Genomic DNA, 25,465 nt, shown 5'->3' with positions numbered 1-25,465 from the left:
ATTGAGCTATGGTGGCCTAGGCCATCTTTGTTCTGTTTGAAAGGATCTGAGCAACAGGTCTGGCACTGCTGCTAGCACACTGTAGAGTGCGTTTAAGTTGCCCGTTGTGTGGTCGTGAAAATTCAATATTCATTAATTATATTAGTCTTATGAAAAGCATAAGAAACTGTATGAAAAAGAAACCTTTTACATTGAAGTTATATCCATAAGCCTGCTCAAACAATAAAAATGAATCATTTACCATGGCTACTAATGCCGCAAATAAACACAATTAAATTTGAAATACAAAATTTACCTATTTAGGAATAGTTTGTTTTGGTATAGAAGCCCTGAAAACATTGGGCCTTGCACTCCTTGCACCACCATCTACTTTATTTTCGCCGTACAGGTGAATCATCAGCCCGCATCTCATTTCTGGAGAGGTATAGTATTTCTATCATTTGTATTTGGAGTAAAATAATGCAGGGCCGATGACCTAGCAGTTAGGCTCCTTTAAACAACAATCATAATCATCAATCTTCAAAATAATGCAGCTAAAGACTTTCATTCAAAAATGACATAACAAAAAAAACAAAACAACTTGCTCGAACTATCACTTGATATGTTATCTGGTTCGTGAGAAGAATCTTCTTCACTGTCATCTATTTCTGAACCCTCTTCTCCCGATATAATATCTAAGATATCATTGAGCCGGCATGAGGATGCACAGCTGACATCGCGACAGATCTGGTGCACTCATCACCCAGCACATTGAGCGCCTCGGTAGGGGTCACGGCAAGGAGGAGCTACCCTTTTTATCATTTCGATTTGGACTTCCTGATAACTGCTGCTTTCTGGCGGACACTAGATAAACTACTTCCCCCAAGCAAGGGACGGGAATTGTATGGGTTACGTGCAGCACGAAAATCACGGGTGTGGTCCACAACCAGGAAAGCAGTTCGCATAGTGTTGAAGGTGTTAACCAGAATACTGTAAATTTGTTTGCAGGATTAAAATATAAGTACGTGAAAATTAAGGTTTTTATTATTCCAGCTGCCCTTAAATCAAAACAGTTTTATCATGAGAAATGGCTAGGAAACATCTTTCTTAATTGGTCGGAAGAAATCAGCTCAGGTGTTTGGATATTTCAGTGTCCCAGTATGTCCTTTTTGTTTTTAGGCAGTGGGGGGATCGGGAGAAAATTGTTTAGGTTTAAACTATGAGAGTTGCCTCCACCATCAATACTGTATATCGACAAGCCACAAGCAACAGAAAGAGCATTCAGTTACAGTTACAAATTGGAAAGACTGTTTTCTTTAGTTATTTTCCAGTGGACAAAAGAGAAACAGTTTAAAAGTAGAATGTCAATTATGTAAGTGTGCAATACAAGTACAAATATTCAAACTGTAATAAAACGTTGATGTAGAAATATGTTCTACTCTTGGTATCGAAAAAAGATGGAAACTGTAATGATGAAATATGTCAGAGTGAAACCAATGTCAGTACTGATTAATAATAACCTGAAATAAATGGTCAAATATTGTATGTTTTTGCAGAGGTGTTAACCTTTGAAGTGGCCCCCTCTCCTCAGAAAAGAGTAAAATCAAATACAAATCATCCTCTTCCCACCTCAATCTCTTCCCGGCAGCCAATCTGTTCTGCAATATATTTTATTGCACAATAAAATTTGCACATTACCAGTTAATAACATTCTTTGAAGCTTGTTTCACACCCAGCAGTTGCTTATCAGTGTGGGGTTTCTTGAAGCATCCTTTCCTTTGTGATGACATTTTCGTCCTCTGAACTTTATCGTAAAGCGCTGGAACTCAAGGTGAGCCTGGCTGATTTGGACAGGGCAGGACGCCAACTTTATTAGTGTGGCACAACACTCGAAGTGACTTGAAAATGAAAACCTTCAACCAGTTTTCCAGTCATTAACCGGGTCAGGAATGGAATGAATGAAGCAGATATAGACTATTAGTACGATGGGGTCGCCACTCCCAAAGTGATTTATTAATGACTGATAGATGCTATGAAATGAGAATGGAGAGTGTTGCTGGAATGAAAGATGACAGGGAAAACCGGAGTACCCAGAGAAAAACCTGTCCCGCCTCCACTTTGTCCAGAACAAATCTCACATGGAGTGACCAGGATTTGAACCACGGTATCCAGTGGCGAGAGGCCGACGCGCTGCCGTCTGAGCCACGGAGGATCTCAAAGTGACTTATGGAATTCAAATTAAATATTCCACCTCCTTGCAAATTTGCTTACAAAGCAACCAAGGCTGTGCACATTACAGGCAATTACACAGCAGTCAACAATGAATGCATCAAGTATTCATTCATCACACAAGCAGGCTCACCTAAGCTTGTCATTTCTATGCTATTTTAAATTCTGATATTTTAATATTGTTATGACATGACGTTTCATACATCGCATTTTAGTTGAATGCAATCGTCATTGAATTTTTATACTTTCTTTCTTTCTTTCTTTCTTTCTTTCTTTCTTAATCTGTTTACCCTGCAGGGTTGGTTTTTCCCTTGGACTCAGTGAGGGATCCCACTTCTACCTCCTCAAGGGCAGTGTCCTGGAGCGTCAAACTTCGGGTCGACGATATAACTGGAGAGTCGGACCAGTACCTCGCCCAGGTGGCCTCACCTGCTATGCTGAATAGGGGCTCGTGAGGGGGGGGGGGGGGGGGGGGAGATCGGAAGGGATAGACAAGGAAGAGGGAAGGAAGTGGCCGTTGCCAAGTTAGGTACTGTCCTGGCATTTGCCTGCAGGAGAAATGGGAAACCAGGGAAAACCACTTCGTGTTTGGCTGAGATGGGAATCGAACCCACTTCTACTCAGTTGACTTCCCGATTTTGAGTGGACCCCGTCCCAGCCCTCGTACCACTTTTCAAATTTCGTGGCAGAGCTGGAAGTCGAACCTGGGCCTCCAGGGGTGGCAGCTAATTACGCTAACTACTACACCACAGAGGCGGACATTTTTATACTTAACATGTTCAATATCCTTGTTACAATTTTAAGGTCTGTACATTTATTTTTCAGCTGAGGATGTCCTGATAAAGGACAAAACATATTGAATTTTAATGTTGTCTTAATAAAGAGAGGCAATTTGTATTGTAAAGGTGGAATGTATGATCAAGAATTGCACAAGTAGTACTGAACAATAAGCGATTCCAGTGTAGATGTGCTTAAGTAGGCCTGAAGTCCTGCTTTTTCCTGTTTACAATGAAAATTCTTCCTGTGGGAGAGATACTGTCAGGCACACTTAATACTGCAATAATACAACATTATATCACAATGAATTTCATAATGCTCACGGGTAGCAAAAGGAAGTGACGACTGAAATATCACTGCCAGCTCACATGGATTGAAACAAGGAGGGTTGACCAGTAATGCTCGAAACAATCCATTCTTCCTTCTTTCCTTTTTTTTTTCCCGTAGAAATTACTTTTTTTCATGATAATGGCATTTTTCTGTAATAATTTCCCCTTTGACCGTAATGCCATAATCATGAGGGGAAATCCATAATAATTATGGATAATCCATAATAATTGGCACCTCCATTTCTGTATTATGTTTGTTTTAAACCTAAATAATACAATCAAACAGCCTGGACATCCTGGTAGGAGTTAAATATTTTCTATGGGAAGTTGACTGATAGATGAACAGGCCTGGAATGCAACCATTAAGGGTCCTTGTTTTCAACCTCCGAGTAATGGTTATCCTATAAAAGATACACTTCAAGGATAAGGGATTGAGATACAGTATAATTATTTTATGAGGTTTTAGTGTTCCCATCACTTTAAGTCAGGGTAGCTTTATTATGTGAAATGGCACACTACAAGAAAAGGGACATCTGACCCCTAGGAACTCGTAGCGAGTGGGCGTTGCCACCGATCAAAGAAACTCCACTCCGGGGAAAACTGTCTCACTGTAAACGTATGAAAAGAACACAATTATATCCAGTGATAATTTCATTGGTGCGACCTGTAGCATTTTTATTACTAACGAGTGACTACATCAAAGAACAGCAGTGTTACCAGTGTCCCCTGCTACATGAAAACAATTTCCTTTTTCCTCCAGGAAATTCCCAATGCTAATATTTATTATAGCTAGTATTAAGACTACTACTAATGCTGCACTTTTCCTGAACATATATATGACAAGAACTGCAAATGTAAATCAACAACTGAACTCTGAAATTCTGTCTTTTTTAAAAATAAAGTAGCCTCTGCAGGATATATTTTGTTGTTTGGAATTTTAAACATATATAAACAACATTTCCTTACATTTAAAACAATTTAAAGAAAATTTCCCTTACTTCAATTTTTAATTATTTTTTCCTTACAACTGGGTAAATTTTCCTCCATCTGGCAAAAATGTGGAGCGGTGTCATTTGTCAGAATAATACAAGGTGCAAAAGTTCACGTACACTGATGACAATGTGTGGTAATAATATCACGTTCCATTTTTAATGTTTGCAACTAAGCCACGGGAAACAATTCACATGCAAAAGTAGAAATGTAAACACAGTGGATTAAACTATGAAAAACACATTAGTTTGTCAAAATTAGTAAATGAAAGTAACATTCATAACTGATATAAGATTGCAAATTTATATATGCTGAACTTTAGAATCACTGAATGATTTTCAATTTCTGTATGAGAAACCATATACTTACCTCATACATTATCAATTACTGTCATGTCAGCTATTACTTATAGTATTTGACTAATTTATGAGTTGTGTATTCAATAATTTTCGTTATCACGAGAATAGTGATCACTTGGGAGGGTTTCAAAACTCTTTCCCTATGGAAAAGATCAAGATACAATCATTTTGTCAGTGTTTAGTGTTCAGTTCACCTTGAGTCACAACAGATTTATGTTGAGAAATGGCATACTACAAGCAGAAGGGATCAATGTCATTATTTTACCAGTTGTAAAATGTCTTGTTAATTGGCTGAACAATTCCTCTGATCTTGATTGATTAATTTCGTAGTTATCAAAGTTATGGTGTTGTTTCGTTGAAGTATAAATGTGTTTAGTACCTTCTTATAATGCTGTTAGGATGCTTAATGCACTGACTACAAAATTAAAGCATTTCAGTTAATATTTGAAGGAATTTCTAGTGAATTTGAAATTGCCCAAGTGTTTAAATAATATGAGTTAGTAGAAAACAATAGTTCATTAAAATGGGTTCCTAGATAGATAGAAATGATGCAAGAGTGTTCCAATTACAGTGTTTCAAAGGAGGCTTTTGACACTGATGTGTGATATGTGACATTATTATAGTAACCTCATATTCTTTAATGATGTACAATCAATGAAAATACATGTGGATGTCTTCATTATACTCTACCTAACTAAGATAAGGTCTTTCTAAATGTATCAACAGTACATATACTTAAAGGAAACAACACCATAATCTGTTATCACTCTAATTGTGCAGGACATTCGAGGCTTCACTACTCAGTGCCTCGTCATCTTTCTCCTTCGTCTTCTTTCTCGTTCCAGGCTGGCGGAGCCGTTCTAAGATGACGGACACGCGGCCTTGATCAATTCTGGCATAGTGAGGACCTGTTGATTTACCAAATAATCATAACAGTGCATGGACACAGAATATAAAAGTTTATTTACTTAGAAACAAACTTCTGTTTGGTTTACATTCCAATTAGAATCAATAATTCTAGAAGGACCTGATAGTCAACAACAGTGAGAGGAAAATCCTTTATACAACTGAAAACTGATAAATACAAAAAATTGAAAGGAACAGACAAGTTTGAAATCAATTAATATACAGGCTGTATCATAACTATACCAACAAAGAATCAGGGATGTTGTGTTATGTCAAGAACGATGGTGCAATCGGATTGGCGGAGAACATTTTCCTTGATATAGATGTTGATTCCCACAGGGAACCTGAAATATTTGCCCCGAATGAGTAAATTTATAATACCAATATAAATGGTCCGTTATTGGACATTATAAATTTTCCAGCAAACTTGTTCCTGGTTGCCAGCGTTTTGACCCAGTGTGCTAAGACTACAAATCATTCTATTCACACTGAGTGAAATTGTAGGGAAAGGCCTAAAATTTAATTCTCAAATATTTATGTTATTAGTGGTCTTATCGATAAATACTGCATTGCTAAAGTTATATAGAATTAAATTTCCGATCATTTATGAATTTGTATTTTTGTTGCTAAGTCCATATCAACGCTGAGCCACGAGAACATGGGTAAACAGAATTTAATGAAAATCAGTATATAGAGCCGGGGAATAAGAAGCTATAGTCTAAGCTATAAACAATTTTCTTCACCCTGCATGAAATGGTAGTTTAGGGGAAGGTGCCTAAAATTTAATTACTAAATACCTATGTTATTGCTCCTATCAAAAAGTAATACATAATAAAATTTATAGAGAATACAACTTCTGATCATTTATGTTTTATACGGTTTTACCATAGTGACTATTATAAGAGTGGTATTTGAGAGTCAGAAGAAAACTAAATGTGAAGGCTTACAATATCGAAAGCTCATAAAATTGATCAACAATAACATTACATTGACTACCGTATTGTTTGTTGTTATGTTATTTGTCTCTTATGCTGCCCCTCATCTCCAATAGATGGGATTGCCGCTGCGTACTGAGTATAACAGCCTGCCTGAATATTGATGGGAAATGGCAGGGGAGTTAGATAACTTTCTTCTCTAGCATACCATTCCTCTAGTTCATACATTTTCTGTCACATGCTGGTTCATCATAGTAATCCAGCTATTCGATCCCTACTCTGATGCGCTGACTGGACTAATAAATAAATAAATAATGGCAGAAACTCACTTATGACCTGGTCTAGAATTACATTTCTGCTTATTCCAAATTATAGCACCACAGTTCACTAAATAACTCAAAATTCAACCCTGAAAAGAGCCTTTTCTTAGTTAAGGTGGCTAAGAATGTAGTGTACTCACTGTCACTTTCCGAGAATTTTATCTTCTTGTCGATGGTCCCTTTCTTCATGAAGGGCAGATCATGTAGGTCCTGTGATGGGTCTGCTCTCAATAGATGGCCAAGTTCTGGAACATGACAGGATTCATTAAGAGCTTTCTTCTCTAGCATACCATTCCTCTAACATTTCTGTTTAAACAAAATCAACTTCTCAGCAAACAAGGGAAATTTTCTGGTTTATTGTTATCCACAGAATGATAAACTTATGGTTTAGTAAAATAGCAAGGTTTGAACTTAGCTGAACAGTAAGTTGTTCTTGTTGAATGATCACTGGTAAAATAATTTACCAATAGTCTGAAAAATAAATTGATAAGAGTATTTTTGGCACTGAAGGAAAGTGGAGATATTAAAACATTATTACACACATCTATAAATATGTTTTTCCTTTTTTTTTTTTTTCACCCTATAATTTACAAGAAAACACAAACCTTAACATCTAAATACTCTTAGAGCTAAGTATTCCAGATTTATATTTTGAAAAAATTATCAGATAATCTTTCAACAGTATACAGGGTCCATCCAGGATTTGAAACATAGATAGCACTATAACTATGACTCATATCAAGAGATATAGAAACTCTTCAAGTTTATTATGTACCTAACAGATGTTCATTATGGTGACATGACAGACATCAGTCATGTATTCCAGTGGCTGCCACATACGTCCCAACATCCTTCAGTCGATGCCAATGATGCGCAATCCTTTGTTGCAGTTCTAGTAAATTACATGACATAAAAGGAATGTACCATATGCACAGTTTTTCATGTAACTCCATGTAAAAAAAGAAATACAAAAATTTCTGCGCTGCATGGGGGAGCATAGAATAGTGGATATGTTTTTTGGCTTATACCATGAGAGAGTGAGTACAGATTCTTTGGCTGTTCCCCTCTTAGTAGCCTCTTACGACATAAAGGGTGGTACAGATATTGCATCCTTTGATTCTACTTGCAGGGCGAGGTAGAGTTCTGATAAATCAAAAGAAATATGTAGCATCATAATCTACGTCCAACAATATGGCAGCTGATCCAGCACACAACATTCCCATGTCATGTCACAAGATAGCTCCACCTATCAATAACTACATCCAACAATATGGCAGCTGATCCAGCACACAACATTCCCATGTCATGTCACAGGATAGCTCCACCTGTCAATAACTACATCCAGCAATCTGGCAGCTGATCCAGCATACAACATTCCCATGTCATGTCACAAGATAGCCCCACTTCTCATGATCTACGTCCAACAATACATCAGCTGATACAGCACACAAATTCCTTCAGTCAGATATGCCTGTGTAATGGCACCTAAATACTTAAAATCAGGAAACTGATATCACCATAACTGAGCTCGGTAGCTGAGTCGCTTTGTGCGGCCATGTCCAGTATTCGGGAGATAGTGGGTTCGAACCTCACTGTCAGCTGGCCTGAAGATGATTTTCCGTGGTTTCCCATTTTCACACCAGGCAAAAGCTAGGGGCTGTACCTTAATTAAGGCCATGGCCGCTTTCTTCCCAATCCTAGCCATTTCCTATCCCACTGTCGCCATAAGATCTATCTGTGTCGGTGCAACGTAAAGCAAATTGCAAATGAATAAAGGATATCACCATAGTTGGTCTTGCTCTTTGTAAACCTAACTGTCGCACCAAGTACAAACTAACTGCAGGTCATCAGTAAGTTTTGCAACTAATTTCTTGAAACTGATTTTATGAAAGTAATTACACAGATGGTTGTTTACCTCGAGCCACTAGTGAATACAATAATTTCATGATATCTTGTGCATTTTAAACATGTAATAATCTGAAAAGAAACTCTAATTCAGAATTTTAATGTGATATTCTCTGAACATCAATAAATCATACTTGCCAGATTTCACTAACTTCTTTTAGAAACTATTTCTCTTAGGAAAGAACTAATTCTCACTTTATTAATGTCTTCCATCCCACTACCAGAGAATGGTTTTTGTTTTTGAGTTCATCTACTGTCAGTCCGTCAATATTAATTCATTTCAAAATAGATTCAAATGCATTAGTGTGTTTGACATTATTTTTTAAATTTACATGGTTACAGTTGAGGGGTATAGATGCAAAACTTACATTCTCCACTTTTCCTAACTTTTGGAAAAAGGTGAAAAACTGGTTAATGTTGAAGGCCATGGTATCGTACTTTTGTTTTTGTTTTTTTGTTACAAGTTTGTTTCAATATGAACTGTTTGCCTACACTGCAAAGCTTTGTTTAATGAGGGCTCTTTTATAATTTTAAAGGCAAATTCAGACAATGTGAGTTTTGAACAAAACTGTGGTCAGCTGTGAGTTTTGCAATAAACTTTCATGGATAATGTTAGTTATGAAGCAAAACGGTGTAACTTTGAAAACGGACCAAGGAAAATATCGTGGGTTGGTATGCTGTTATAGGTTGGGTTAGCAAAAAAGAAACAAAAAGCATTAAGAAAAGAACAAATTTTAATATCTAAAATGTTAGAAACTTTATAGTAGACTACAGGTTTTACACAATAATGACAATGACTTCTTCAATCGGCTCACAAACTGGTTCCTCTTCTTCAGTGTTATCAGCCCCATCAATAATGTTTTTATAAAATAGCAACTCCTCATTATCTCTCCAGTGGTCCCCGTAATGTTTCGTCAACAAGTTGTTGACATCAACCTTTGTGGTTTCTTTTGTTGTGTTTGACACAGGAATAACATTAGGACTCATGTTAAAAAGCAGTTTCCCTGGCTTGGTTAGAGATTTGGATGCTCCAAGGTCTGACTTAAATGTGTACTCTCCCCTAACAAGTATGCCCTTCACTTTAGTTCTTGTCAGAACAATCCTCCAGCAGGCCCCTAGCCATAATAATAAAATATTAATTAATAAAAAACTTGCTGCATAAACTGAGAGGTTAATGCTAAGAGTGAGGTGAACAAAACATCAACAGAGTGAAGACAATCCCAAGATGCCCTGCGGGCACCACATGCTCTCAGATTGGTTGGAATAGAGAGAGTGAATTTTGCTGCAAAACATCTGTTGGATAATGTGACTTATGTTTCAAAGCTCCATTTTCAGTTTTTTTTCTTCTTTTTTTTCTTTTTTTTTTTGCAGTCTTATAATGTGCGTTTTGGTTCAAACTACCATCACAGTTAGATGCGCCTTTACAAGACAAACACGGTGATACGCATAACTCAATACCTCAAAAAAACTGGAGAATGTGAGTTTTGCATCTACACCCCTCAATTATTAATCTGTTAAAATGAGGAGAGCAAAGCAGTGGTGATGATAAGAGGAGAAAGAGAAGGAAAAGGAATCATTAGTATTAGAGGGACAAAACCTTGAGGTTGTTGAATGCTTCAAATATTTGGGGAGTGAAATAATGCAAGATGCAAGGCTGGATAAGGAGATTAGCAGAAGGGTACAAGCTAGAAAAACGTTCTACCAGAATGTAAGGAACCTGCTGTGGAACAAAGAAGTTCCTATGAAATGTACAAGATGTACCCTTTATTAATGTATGCATCAGAGACTTAGACATTGACACCAAGGGATGAGATTAAAATTCAGGCCAGTGAGATGAAGTTGATGATGATGATGATGATGATGACGATGATGCTTGTTGTTTAAAGGGGCCTAACAACAAAGGTCATCAGCCCCTTGAGATAAAGTTCCTGAGGAGTGTGGTAGGGAAGACAAGAAGAGATAGAGTAAGAAATATTGAGAGCAGAAAAGAAATAGGGGCAGAAAAACTGAGTGATAGAATGGAGAAGAATAAATTGAGATGGTTTGGACATGTTATGAGGATGGAGGAGGGAAGGACACCAAACAAGTGTTGGAGGCTAAGATAGAGGGAAAGAGGGAGGCCCAGAGCAAGATGGATAGACTCTGTCAACAACAGTAACAGAATATGAAAGAAAAAGAAGCCTGGAATACAATTACTGAAGAGGAGTGGTGGAAGGAGAGGTAACGGCACAGAAGTACCATCAACACCCCAGTCTGGTAGGAGCTGGACAAGGGACAATGAAAATGATGATGATTGTTAAAATCCCATAATCACATTGGATTGTGAACAAGTCAAGACGAAAGCTGTTAGTGTCACACATAAAGTCAGTTATGAATTTTAATTGTGAAACCTAGATTTACTGTGTAAACTACACCTAATATAGGTTTTTGAATACATTAAAATTATATAACTCACCTTCCTGATGACGCAAAATTGTAACGATAAGTTGATCATGGTCTTCTGTGAACAAGGAAACAAGATTCAAAACTGTCGTCTTCACATTCAATTAGCTGAAGAAACTACTTTAAAAGTAAACCTTTATTAATCTTTCATGTCATATCTACTGATATAAAGCATTCTATATGGCATCTATTATTCAGTCTCTTATAATGGGAAATCAGCTCAACAACGATGTACCCAGGTTTGAAGGATATAGCCTGCAGGGAAGGGAGAGGGAGTACACCATAATTGAAAATTGAAGATGTGGAGCAAAGTTCTTTGTGAAAGGTAAAGAGTTCCACCTTGTTTTCTTGACATGGTGTAAGCCCAAAAGCTCACATCATGTCTACAAGTACGGGCTGTGAAAGCATCATTGTTAACAGCTTGCAATAGTATTCATAATATAGTGAAGGAATAACACGTTATTAACATACAAAATTCAGTCATAAGAAGAGAGATACTGATTCCTTTATGCAGAATCAATTTCCTTTTAATGGTCACACACAACACACATTCCTTGTTGCTGAGAATGCTTCCATTAAACAGCTGTCAGGACCTAATAACAGTAGCAACCAGCAGTGCCTGATGGAGACTCTAGAAACTACATTTTACAATACTTTATCCAATAGAATTACAGGTTCCGTGTCATCTAGTAAGAGAAAAACCGAATGTTGAAATCGATATGTAGACTCCCTGAATGTGGCCAAGTAAGAGGCCAATACATATAGTAAAGAAATGACATTTGATTGACATTCCGAGTTGTGTGTCATTACAAAGTGAAGTGACTACTCTGTTAATTGATTTTCATATAAATACATCTTATGACTGGGGTTCATCTGAAAATTTGTGTAACGTGATGCAACAAAATGTGTGACGAAAGTGTAACCATAGCAACCATGTAGGCAGTGTTACCTAGGAACCATGCAGCTATGGTCTTATGGCAGGTTGCCGTCTGAAATTGGCAGTTGTTGATGGATGATCATGATCAGAAGACATATTTATGATCACTTGATTTTCACAAAGGGAAAAGTGTTTATTTCTCTCACAGCACTTCTTTTCAAGTGTCATCTATTAACATTTTAAAGTGCATGTGATGTACTATTTTCTGCCCTCAGTATTAGATCCTGAACTTCAGTAAATATACACGACTGCTGACATATCTCTTAACTTGTGCCATGGCTTCTGTGCTATTAACTCTAGGATGTTAATACGTGATGGTACTTTACCTGCAGTGCTGTTGTCCCCGAGGTGAGTGACATTCACTAGTTTCTCTGTCCCGCAAGGTCCTCCTGGGCAGCACATGGGGTACGGCGCTGTCTTATCGCGAGGACAGTTGGGATTCTCTTCCACATCTGGACAGCTACAAAATAAACAGTGAAGCACATTAAAAAAACTATATGTGGAGACTGAAAAGAGCCTCTGTGGCTCAGGCAGCAGTGCGCCTGCTTCTCACCACTGGGTTCGTGGTTCAAATCCTGATCACCCCATGTGAGATTTGTGCTGGACAGGTTTTTTCTGGGTACTCCAGTTTTTTCTGTCATCTTTCATTCCAGCAACGCTCTCCAATATAATTTAATTTCATCTCTCAGGACATTATGGATGATAAATTGTTGTTGAGTAAAAAATGCTCGCTGCACATCTTGAACATAGATTTATCACAAATTATTTTGATGAAACTTGCCTTGTATTTTACTGAATGCTTTGGAAAACTAACTTTTCTTGAAATATTAACAAAATGCATTTGTATCTTACCTTTACATGTTGAGTTTAGTATGGTATGACTCAAAACAGGGGTTGAAGCTCAGGGGCACATTTCCACAGGCAGTGCACATTGTTCTTACATCTTTCCTAACACCTATTTTCTGACATAACACAAATTGCTGGCTAGAATGTTTTTTATTGTCTGTGGATGGAATCTTGGAGATGTAATGCCTCTCTTTTGGCCTGTCAGCAAAGCTGAAATCATTATCACTGTCATTGTCTTGTACATCTTCAACAAAATAAGTATAAATTTCCATGCCACTAACACTCACTAAATGTTGCGATCCTGTAGACTTGCCTTGATTTGTTTAAGTCATAGTTATGAGTGATAGTGATCCGACTTAAATATTCTAGGCATATTATTTGTATAATATTATGCTCTATGTATAGGTCTGTACCTTTAAAACAGGATAAGTAAATGCATCAGACAGCATCAGCTTGCACTTGTAATTTGTGACGAGAGCTAGCCAGCATATCTAATGATATTGCTGACATTAAACTTTGTATGGGTTTCTTTCAGTGTCTGGCTGCGTAGACTGTACAGTCCGAACAGAAATTTTTAACTTACTGTTGGCATTTTCTAACAACAAACCTAAAAAAAAAAAGGAAGAAAAATAAAGTTTTGACACGAAACTATAAATGCTGATGTAATAATATACTTTCTGTGTGTATAGAGGAAAGATTCACAATCACTGTAGTTTTAGTTTCATAAAAATGACCAAATATACGAATTGTTTTCCAGTTAAATGCGCTGAGCGAAATTAAGTGTATTGGGCAACGTGCTAGTGCCAGCGGGAGATTTAAATGGGAAATGGTGCTCTCAGCCAGCCAGCATAATTTCTGTCCTTACCACTAGATGGGGCTTCATTCATTGTGTCCCTGACCTCGTCAAATGAAAATTAAAATGAAATGTAGAGACTGAAATCAGTTCACAGTGTTCTGAAGATTAAAATACAGTACAGTCTCAGTTATCTGTCCCCCTCAGGACTGCAGTGGGGTGTCAGATTACTGGAAAAGCTAGAATACTAGGATTTACAGGCTATAACTTCTGGTTTCAAAGAAAAAATATACAGTACATTTTCAAAGAGCCTTTTTCAACTCGCTGAGGCATCCATCACTACCACACAAGTAATATTTGTCCATAATATTTTTGTGTTGGTGTCTGCCAAGGATTTGCACTTTTTCCTCTGCTGTTCATCCTATGCATGAATGAGACTGAAACATTACCTCACGTCTTGGGTTCCTGTGCCTTCGGTGAAGCTCTTCGAAACACTGGACATCACAACATCAGGTCATCATCCATAGCACAGACGCTCCATGAGAAAGGACTTCAAGTGCATGAGGAAGTCCATGGCATTGGAGTAAATGGCAGCATGAGAAGGATAGATATGATCGCAATTAAGGGGAAGAAAGGATATATATTAGACCCCACAGTAAGATTGGAAACACACTTCGACCAACCAGACAAAGTGGACCGAGAAAAGAAGTCTATCTACCTGCTTAGAGCGCCGTATTATAAGACTAAATAAAAACTGGACGACATAGAAGTGAGGGGTCTCATGATCGGTGCGAGAGGGACAGTCCCTAAGAAGACGATAGAGCTGATGAAGGTCTTCAACATCAGTACCAAGGAGTTCATTGACTGGGGGCTGAAAGTGCTCAGGGGTTCTTTTTTGATAGTCAGACACCACTTATATTCACCGGACTGAGACATAATTTACTTATTTTTTTTTCATTTTTTCATTTTTTCATTTTTGAATGAATATGTTTGTATATTCTTTGTCTTTGGCAGTCTCAGAATGGAGGAAGATTTTGAAAATAAAAAAATAAAAAATATTATTATTATTAAAATCAAACTGTCATATCAACACACAAGTGTTTAGTTCATAACCAGTTTTTGGTCCATCATCAGTGTTTAAAGTCCGACTCATTGGCTGAACGGTCAGCGTACTGGCCTTCGGTTCAGATGCTTCCAGGTTCGATTCCTGGCCGGGTCGGGGATTTTAACCTTAATTGGTTAATTCCAACGGCACGGGGGCTGGGTGTATGCGAAGTCTTCATCGTCATTTCATCCTCATCATGACGCGCAGGTCGCCTACGGGAGTCAAATAGAAAGACCTGCACCTGGCGAGCCGAACCCGTACTGGGATATCCCGGCACTAAAAGCCATACGACATTTCATTTTTTCATCAGTGTTTAAAAATTATTTAAGTATGCTAATCCAGATGGGTGTGTTGCCAAAATAAAATGGAGCCCAGATGAAATAAACTGTAAAAATAAAGAAGAAGAAATGAATGACAGAGTGTATGAACCTAAATGCTAGACCTTAGAGGATGTTGTTCTGTGGTATAACATACCATTAGAAGGGTAGGCTGGACATTCTGTTCAGGCTTCGATCATTGAGTGTGCTAATAGCACAACACATTGCGCCATCTCAAGGTTGTAAACAATATGTTGCTAGTAGCGGTTCGACTTAAAATCTTATTAGGTTCTTTTGTGTGTGCCAAAATTATTCAATATTTTCATGTGTATTTAACTCTACTCCGTAATAGAAAAAAGTCCTCAGCCTGTTTCCAGTCATTCGACCGGGGTGAGGAATGGAATGAATGAAACACCATCTAGTGGCGAGGATAGGAATTGTGCTGGCTGCTGAAGCCTGTCGCACTCCTCTGGGGCAATGATTAATGACTGACAGATGAAATGAAATGATATTGGGGAGTGTTTCTGTAATGAAAAATGGCAGGGAAAACTGGAATACCTGGAGAAAAGCCTGTCCCGCCTCCACTTTATCCAGCACAAATCTCGCATGGGGTCACCAAGATTTGAACCACGGAACCCAGAGGTGAGAGGCTGGCGTGCTGCTGCTTTCTGCACTGTAATTAGGGGAGACCGGGGCAAGTTGAAGATGATAAGGTTCGTTTCAACATTCCGCCAGAACATGGCGTGTTTTACGCCTGTAATGACATGTGTATTACTGCCTATCTTTTTATGCAACAGTTCTGCAATTTTCAAAGTTCTAGTTTTAATAGCTTTTTCATAAAGTAGTAAAGTTCAATTTTATATAAATTTGTCATCTTGCCCCGTGCCTGGGGTAAGTTGACGAACCTATTGGGGTAAGATGACGAGCATTCTTCTCAACTGCTTCAACATAAAATTTCACTGAAATTTGTAAAACACTCCATGAAAACTTGAAGTAACTTGATTTTAATTATGTAGTACACAAGGACATACATTTCTAAAGAACTATTATTTGAAAAATGTAAAAAAATTTAAAGTAAATTAAAAATTATTTTTAGAAGTTCCTGTTAAAATTACTACGCTGAATACAAGAACTCTGAAGAAAATAGTTTTAAACTGGAATATACTCCGCGTCCACCTCTGTGGTGTAGTGGTTAGTGTGATTAGCTGCCACCCCCGGAGGTCCGGGTTTGATTCCTGGCTCTGCCACGAAATTTGAAAAGTGGTACGAGGGCTGGAACGGGGTCCATTCAGCCTCGGGAGGTCAACTGAGTAGAGGTGGGTTCGATTCCCACCTCAGCCATCCTAGAAGTGGTTTTCCATGGTTTCCCACTTCTCCTCCAGGCAAATGCCGGGATGGTACCTAACGTAAGGCCACGGCCGCTTCCTTCCCTCTTCCTTGCCTGTCCTATCCAATCTTCCCATCCCTCTACAAGGCCCCTGTTCCGCATAGCAGGTGAGGCCGCCTGGGCGAGGTACTGGTCATTCTCCCCAATTGTATCCCCGCCCCAAAGTCTGAAGCTCCAGGACACTTCCCTTGAGGGAGGCGGTAGAGGTGGGATCCCTCGCTGAGTCCGAGGGAAAAACCGAACCTGGAGGGTAAACAGATTAAGAAGAAGAAGAATATACTCCACACATATCACAGAGAAACTGTCCACTGCCTTCATAACTTGAGCAGTCTTCATGCCACCACATTTTACAGTTATTACACTGAATCCAGTCTTCATTTGGAGGATGAACATACTTTTCTTCACACACAGGACATGCAGAATTTTCTTGCAGCCGATTATTGTCAGATTCGGATATGAAGCCCAGCTGCCTGGCTACTTTTCTTCTCTGGGTTTTACATTCCTACTCTTTCCTCAGCATTTATTTTTGTTGAAGCATGTCCTTCATGGGTGTGCTGGTTATGATGGATGCTGATCTCCTAGCTCTTTTTCCTCGTTGTGATAGGTCTGTCTGTCTTCCGCTGATAATTTCTAGGCATTTCTGTAATTAGCGTAAGGGAACGGGTGACTACATGTAGCCCATAGCTGGCCTGGGGTAAGATGACGTATTCGTCAACTTGCCCCCATCATCTTGCCCCAGGTTGCTTAGGAAGTGGTTTGTCCTTATAATCGACAGACATCTTACAATCAAGATTCAGTTAACACTGAAGTAAGTAAGAAATACATTGACATTTAAAGAAAATAAAACAGTTAATTCGTTTTGTGAGCACACTGGTAGTAGAAGCTTACTGCACATACCTCAGATATTTTAGTGCGACAGCACCAGACAGACACCCCCCTACCACTGCATGTCTCAGACTGAAAGGAATTTCCTTCTGTGTGTAAGTTATACTTGTGAGATATGGGGAGACCTTTAAAAATTAATTGCATGTCTTTTTCAATGCTTTGACAATTATTATTATTATAAACATGTTCTGTAAAAGCTGACTATCTGTTGTATTTTATAGCCTTATAATATTCTTTATATTGCTGAGTTATTTAATCTGGGCTCCATTTTATTTTGATGACACACCCATGTGGATTGGCATGATATTTTAACTAAATATTTAATCACCAATGATGGACCTTAGTGTCCGAAAACCAGTTATGAACTGAATACTTGTGTGCTGATATGACTGATTTTAATAATAATAATAATAATAATAATAATAATAATAATAATAATAATAATAATAATAATAATAATAATAATAATAATAATAATAATAATAATAATAATAATAATAATAATAATAAAACCAAAACCAAACCCCATGGCACTACAGCCCTTGAAGGGCCTTGGCCTACCAAGCGACCGCTGCTCAGCACGAAGGCCTGCAGATTACGAGGTGTCGTGTGGTCAGCACGACGAATCCTCTTGGCCATTATTCTTGCTTCCTAGACCGGGGCTGCTATCTCACCGTCAGATAGCTCCTCAATTCTAATCACATAGGCTGAGCGGACCTCGAACCAGCCCTCAGGTCCATGTAAAAATCCCTGACCTGGCCGGGAATCGAACCTGGGGCCTCCGGGTAAGAGGCAGGCACGCTACCCCTACACCACGGGGCCGGCATAATAATAATAATAATAATAATAATAATAATAATAATAATAATAATAATAATAATAATAATAATAATAATAATAATAATAAAACAATCATGAGCACTGTTTTATCATAATGGCTTTGATATTTTATGATGATTATAACAGTAACATCAGGCATCCAAACACCTCATCTATGGACAATATTACATGCTGATGACATATTTCTTGTGTATAAATCCCATCAGAGCTTAGAAGAAAGGATACAGAGCTGAAATGATTACATGAGTGAAAATGGTATGCAGCTCAATATTAAGAAAACTGACTTCCTTGAATGTCATCCACAAACGGATGGCACCATGAAGGTTAACGGTCAGTATCTTGCCAATTTAAATACCTCGGTTCCTACATCAGCTCAGTTGGCAAAACGCTTCTTGATGCTTGAGCACGGGTAAACTCAGCCTGGTTGAAACGGCAGCAAGTCACCAGTGTTCTCTGCGACAAGAAAATACCCAATTGTCTCAAGCAGTTGCACTCTGTGGTTCAGAATGTTGGCCAGCCTCAATAAGACATGAGCAAACCTTCCACAAAATGGAGACAAAACTGCTCTGTTGATCGTTAGGACTTATGAAACTCAACCACGTCAGAAATGGCCATGCGAGACAATGGATAGGAGTTGCACCAGTTTTAGACAAGATGCAAGAAGCAGGCCTTATATGCTACTATGGGTGCACAAAGAGATGGCCAAGCAAGCACCTGGGCGGGGAGTGGCATGCGTATAACGTCCGACATTGCTTCTAATGAGCAAACGTTCGACCCAGGTGTTCTGTAGCTCTTATGGGCTGACATGTGAGTGGGAATAGGTTGGTGCTTTTTATATCATATATAGCTTTTAGTTGTTATTATAGGCCATAGCGAACTAGACCTAATATACCCACCATATGGCGGCAAAGAGAGCGACGAGTAAAACAATTCATAGGGAGGCTAGAAACTTAAGGAATTATAAACTTCTGTGATGATGAAGGTCATATAAATGTCTCTCTGAGCCTATAACTAACCCTACACTTACAGTTGCAAAGCACTGTAATGTTTTAGAGTGAACAACATGGTGTATAAGAAATGAACTTAGTAATACAGCTGAGGGTGGTATCTTGTCCAGGTTGGGCAAGAAACAGCCATGACTTGAGTCCTTGAAAGTAGAAATAGATGACTTTGATTGTCAGGTGATAAAAGATACAATTGAAAACTTTTATTTGTGGCAGAAAGTAAACGGATCAATGTTTTTAGTACTGATTAGTAGTGTACTGGCAGGAGCTCCTCTCCCCCCACCTAAGTGCTCTCCCGTGGTATGGACATGTCATGAGAAGAGTTAATTGATCGGTTACTAAGACAGCTGTCCAGTATGACCTGGATGAAATCGACCATGCGGCTGTTCCAAGAAACGGTGGCTTGATAGTCTGAAGGAAGACATGAAGGTCATGCGCGTCAGACTTGATGATGACCTTAACAGGACCAAATGGAGAATGGTGTGCAAAGTAGTGTTGTGGGAATACTACTAGGAAGGAGAAAATGTTGTGGAAAAACTTAACTTTTGCTTTAGGAATGTCTCCCATTATTGAGTGCATTTTAGTTGCATTTCTGAAAAAAAAAAAAAAAAAATAAAATAAAAATACACACATAGAGTAGTTCATCAACTTTTGGGTTACCGGGTGAGTTAGCCGTGTGGTTAGGGGTGCGCAGCTGTGAGCTTGCATCCGGGAGATAGTGGGTTCGAGCCCCACTGTCAGCAATCCTGAAGATGGTTTTCTGTGGTTTCCCATTTTCACACCAGGCGAATGCTGGGGCTGTTTAATTAAGGCTACGGCTGCTTCCTTCCTACTCCTAGGCCTTTCCTATCCCATCGTCGCCATAAGACCTATCTGTGTCGGTGTGACGTAAAGCAAATTGTAAAAAAAAAACTTTTGGGTTATATCTGTTTTCATACTGTGCCTTCCACCTGTTCCAGCATCTACAGAAATCTTGATTTTCTCCCAGCTCCTTCTTAATATTGTATATTGTTGCATGCCCAGTACTGCATTGGTTTGCTAAATCATTTTATAAGATGATGTGGTAGCTCAGCTCCAGTAATGTAATTCCAAATTTGAGATCTTGAAGTGCTGGAAACTTCTTCTTCTGATGCCTTCTCCATGCAAGGAAGGTTGGCAGTCATTCTGGCAATTATGGATTTGTCATTTGCTGCTTGAAAGAGAGAGTATATATCTTGTTGTTACCAACGTTTGCATGTGCCATCAAGAACAAATTTCCCCAAGTCTACACACCATGCCATGCATGATGTGTCCAAAGTATTCCAACTTCTGCTTCTTAATTGTCAGCAAAACTTCTATCTGTGTACTCACACACTTCAAATCTTCAGTGTTTGTAAACTTTTCCATCCATCGGGTATGTTGACAGGTCCATATTTCAAATGCTCTAATTGTTTGTACAAGTCTAAAGTGAATGATCATCCTTCCATACCAAAGAAGAGTGTTGAAAAACACATAACACTGCAACATGCAAAGCCTGAACCCAATGATGAGGTCTTAATTGGTCAATAACTTCTTCAGTTGTTGAAGGTCTTCTGAGCTTGCTCAATTCTAGCACGGACTTCTTGTGAGAAATCCCACTGAAAATTTAGAAAACATCCAAGGTACCGTATCTGTTATTTTATCTGCTAGTAAATTGACAGACACAATTTTATACACCACTGGCCTGGAGAAAGTGGTTTGGTTCAATGAAGATCAGATGAAGATCATGGTTGTTGATCAAGCTGAATCAAGCATGGACAGGTCTCACTGCCTTACTATATCACAGTGGTTTGGTTATAGAAGGATCAGCCGCTGGGTTTTTTCCAATGTTGTCCAGGGTGTGCCCGATTGTTTATCGCAATCTTTGAGAAGGCTCCTTCTGTGTCTTTGACTTCCGTATCCCATCTGGAAGACCCTGAATTGACTGTGGACAGGTGTTTCAAAGTGCAAGTCTAATCTAGTTAAGTGGGGCTATGAAGCAGGAGACACGACCTGTGGTTGTGGACTACTACAGGATGAAGAACACCTTCTAGTTTGTCAGCATTTACCATCAATGTGCACAAAGGAAGATGTTTTGCAGGTGAATGATAAAGCTGTCCTTGTAGCTGAATATTGGAAAAGCATTATTTAGCAGTGTATCTGGATGCAAAAAAATAAGAAATATAAATAAATAAATAAATAAATAAATAAATAAATAAATAAATAAATAAATAAATAAATAAATAAATAAATAAATAAATAAATAAATAAATAAATAAATAAATAAATAAATAAATAAATAAATAAATAAATAAATAAATAAATAAATAAATAAATAAATAAATAAATAAATAAATAAATAAATAAATAAATAAATAAATAAATAAATAAATAAATAAATAAATAAATAAATAAATAAATAAATAAATAAATAAATAAATAAATAAATAAATAAATAAATAAATAAATAAATAAATAAATAAATAAATAAATAAATAAATAAATAAATAAATAAATAAATAAATAAATAAATAAATAAATAAATAAATAAATAAATAAATAAATAAATAAATAAATAAATAAATAAATAAATAAATAAATAAATAAATAAATAAATAAATAAATAAATAAATAAATAAATAAATACATAAATACATAAATAAATACATAAATAAATACATAAATAAATAAATAAATAAATAAATAAATAAATAAATAAATGAAAGAATAATAAATAAATAAATAAATAAATTTCATCTCTTTTCTCTTTATTTTCTTTTCTCTTCTTGCTTCTCTTTCCATTCTTTTACCATATTAATTTTAGCATTTTTATAGGCTACCTAGGGCAAGAGAAGTAAAGGGAGACCGAGATGACAATGGTTAGACTTGGTTTCTAATGATTTAAGTATAAGGGTTGTGAGAGTAAATGAGGCCAGAGAGTTAGTTTGAAATAGAGGATTGTGGAAGTATTTACTTAATTGACAGAGGCTTGCAGACTGGTCACTAAAAGTCATCACAGTCTACAGTGTCCTTGAAAAATGTTCCAGTATTTACAAAGGAGGCATCACTCAACAAACAAAGGAAAAATGTTCCTATAAACATTGGTCGCAAACACAGTATCTTCGGAGTTATGGTCTGCTACCTCTACTATCAGAGCTTTGATCTACTCTCCACAACATGTGACCGCCATCCATTGCAAAGCAGCCTTCCACTGTACGTTGCATGGAACGATGCAACGCACCTGGCTGTTGCTGGATTGCATCACAGGCATTGTACATGCGTTCTTGTGCAAGATATGCCCCTCCTACAAAGTAACATAACAGAACACGCTAGTAGGTTTACGACCAATGTTTATAGGAACTTTTCTACTTTGGTGGGTGGGGGGAACAATAACACTTGTCCAAATAAACTTTCTTTCTCTAGAGAAGAGATCGATTTCTAAGAGGTAAGGGAGTGGCAAAATTAGGTAGTTGCCTCTTGTCATAGTGTTGGGGAAACATACCCAAGAGAGGATGATAAATAAATGGCGTATGGCCTCCGGAGAGGCCTGATGCGAGTCTTTATCTCGTAGACTGCCTATTAGGCGACCTGCATGTGAGTGAAGATGAGGGCCCTACCTAGGATGATTTTCTAATGCTGAATACGCCACACACACCCAGCCCCTGAGCAATTGGAATTAACCAATTAAGGTTCATTTCCCCGACCCGGCCAGGGATTGAACCCGGGACCCTCTGAACCGACCATTCTGCTGACCATTCAGCCAACGAGTCAGATAGAGTGAATGATGATGAGATGCACTACCCTCCTCCTTCCTCCTAATTTTTTTGTTTTATTTCTTACTTGCTTCATTAAATGCAGCATTTCACTGCTTTAAAACCATTGCCTGCTTTATGGAAAGAATGGGTGGATGTTTCATCATTATTTTGGAGTATTCGACTGTAGAAGATTGCTTTTCCTCTTATGTGATTCATCATCAATAGGCTCACTTCGTAAGACAGTTAAAAATAGTAAAATGACCATGTAGATTGTAGATGATGTAACACTACAACAGCAATGGCTTTGATGACTTTTTTCACCGTAATATAGCATGCCTTAGAAATAATGATATGCAGTATTTTGCACCACCAATAATGATTGTGGTAAGATGAAACAGTCTAAAATAAGGCGAGAGCACAATAAATAATTTGCTTTGTAACTTCGACCTTACCGAGCTTGATAGCTGCAGTCGCTTAATTGCGGCCAGTGTCCAGTATTCGGGAGATAGTGGGTTCGAGCCCCACTGTCGGCAGCCCTGAAGATGGTTTTCCGTGGTTTCCCATTTTCACACCAGGCAAATGCTGGGGCTGTACCTAATTAAGGCCACGGCCACTTCCTTCCCACTCCTTCCTGTCCCATCATCGCCATAAGACCTGTCTGCGTCGGTGCGACGTAAAGCAACTTGCAAAAAAAGCATCAACCTCACAGGACTGGGTCTTACCAGTTAGCAAAGACAACCTTGGTTTAGCAGTTACGATCCGCTTGAGGTATTTGTCGTCGTCATTGTTATCATCATTTTCATGTCCATGTGTCCAACTCCTGCCAGGTTGGGGTGTTGATGGCACTTCTCCACCGTTGCCTCTCCTCCCACCACTCCTCTTCAGGAATTGTAATTGCAGTCCAGTCTTCTTTTCCTTATACTGTTCTTGACAGAGTCTATGCATCTTACTCTGGGTCTCTCTTTTGCCCTCTTTCCCTCTATTGTAACCTCCAACACCTGTTTTGGTATCCTTACCTCCTCTGCCCTCATAATATTTCCAAACCATCTCAATTTATTCTTCTGTATTCTACCGCTCTCTTTTTCTACCCCTGTTTAATTTCTGACCTCAATATTTCTTACTCTGTGTCTTCTTGTCTTCCCTATTATACTCCTCGGGAACTTCATCTCTCTGGCCTGAATTTTACTCTCATTTCTTGCTGTCAAAATACAAGTCTCTGATGCATGCGTTAATATAGGGGTAAAGTACATGTTGTACATTATCTCTTTACATTTCATAGGAACTTCTCTGTTCCACACCAAGTTCATTACATTTTAGTAGAACGTAGTTCCCATTTTTACCCTTCTGCTGATCTCCTTTTCCAATCTCGCATCTTGCAATATTTCACTTCCCGAATATTTTAAGCTTTCAACAACCTCAAGGTTTTGTCCCATGATACTAATGATTGCTTTTCTTTCTCTTTCTCCTCTTGTCATCAGCACTGTTTTGCTCTTCTCTACACTGATTTTTACACCATATTTCTCAGTATTGTCATTTAAAGCTTCTAGTTGGATTTGTAATGTAAAAAATTTAGAATGTGTTTTCCCTCATCGTCAATGCCAAAGGCAAAAACCTTAGGTAACAGTGGGTGGCAGAAGTTGGTAGTTTCCACTCATGATAGTGTTAGTGAAACATACCCAACACTAGACATAATTATATTGCAGATTGGAGAAATTTTTCCATTGCTGGCCTAGTGTATTACAATAATTTATTCTTGAATGCCAATAATAAATATTATGCCAGTAGTATTAAATTGTTTACTAGACATTTCTGGATATAATGGTTGTTAATAGACTATCCAGTAACACAAATTTTTGAAATAATCTGATATGGCAATAAACAACAGAATATTAAGGTTTTTAGAATTAGGAGCAGAGGGGGGAGGAGGATATATATATTTTTTTGGGTTTGTTTTGGCCTACTAGGGACCATGGGGCTCATCTTCAACCTTGACTATCGTCCTCTGTATTTTCTCAGCCCAGTACGCTTTCATTTTCCGGTTGTGTGCCTGCTTCCTCCCATCTGTCCACTTAGGTCCCTGTACTCTTTTTGCTTGTGAGGGACAGTGGGAAGACTTCGTGTAGGATGGCCTGTCGGTACTGAGATCGGTTCTCTGTGGCCTCTAATGGGATCTGCAGTTCCTCTAGGTCTGACTTTACTGACATGATGGAAGCCTTTCCCCTACTTGTCACTGTGAGGATTCTGTTGTGAGCCTGCAGGGTCACAGGCAGCTCATATGACCATAGGTTGGTCGCCCTATCCTCATACATGTGACTACATCTTCCTGATGTTCGTAGAGCTCATTGTTGTGTCTGATCCTATAGGTGCCATTCTCCTCTCTTATGGGTCCTAGTTATCCTCCTCAAGATTTTCCTCTCTTTAAGTTCCA

The 25,465-nt window shown here is 38.1% G+C and overlaps 1 protein-coding gene across 1 annotated transcript in view; it reads right to left on the bottom strand.

Moving 5' to 3' along the window:
- Window positions 1-4,501: 4,501 nt before the first annotated feature.
- LOC136886786 (uncharacterized) overlaps window positions 4,502-25,465 on the bottom strand; it is a 117,115-nt gene continuing 96,151 nt past the window's right edge. Inside the window, exons 4-7 of the mRNA XM_068230551.1 lie at window positions 12,435-12,568; window positions 11,185-11,229; window positions 6,965-7,069; window positions 4,502-5,571 (exon numbers count right to left, since the gene is read on the bottom strand). Coding sequence (XP_068086652.1) covers window positions 5,432-5,571; window positions 6,965-7,069; window positions 11,185-11,229; window positions 12,435-12,568 — 424 coding nt within the window. The 3' untranslated portion in view covers window positions 4,502-5,431. The remainder of the gene's footprint in view (window positions 5,572-6,964; window positions 7,070-11,184; window positions 11,230-12,434; window positions 12,569-25,465) is intronic.

Source organism: Anabrus simplex, chromosome X (assembly GCF_040414725.1).
Source record: "Anabrus simplex isolate iqAnaSimp1 chromosome X, ASM4041472v1, whole genome shotgun sequence".
NCBI classification, from domain to species: Eukaryota; Metazoa; Arthropoda; class Insecta; order Orthoptera; family Tettigoniidae; genus Anabrus; species Anabrus simplex.
Note: the sequence above shows the minus strand (reverse complement) of the source record. Positions and strands in the feature narration are given on the sequence as shown.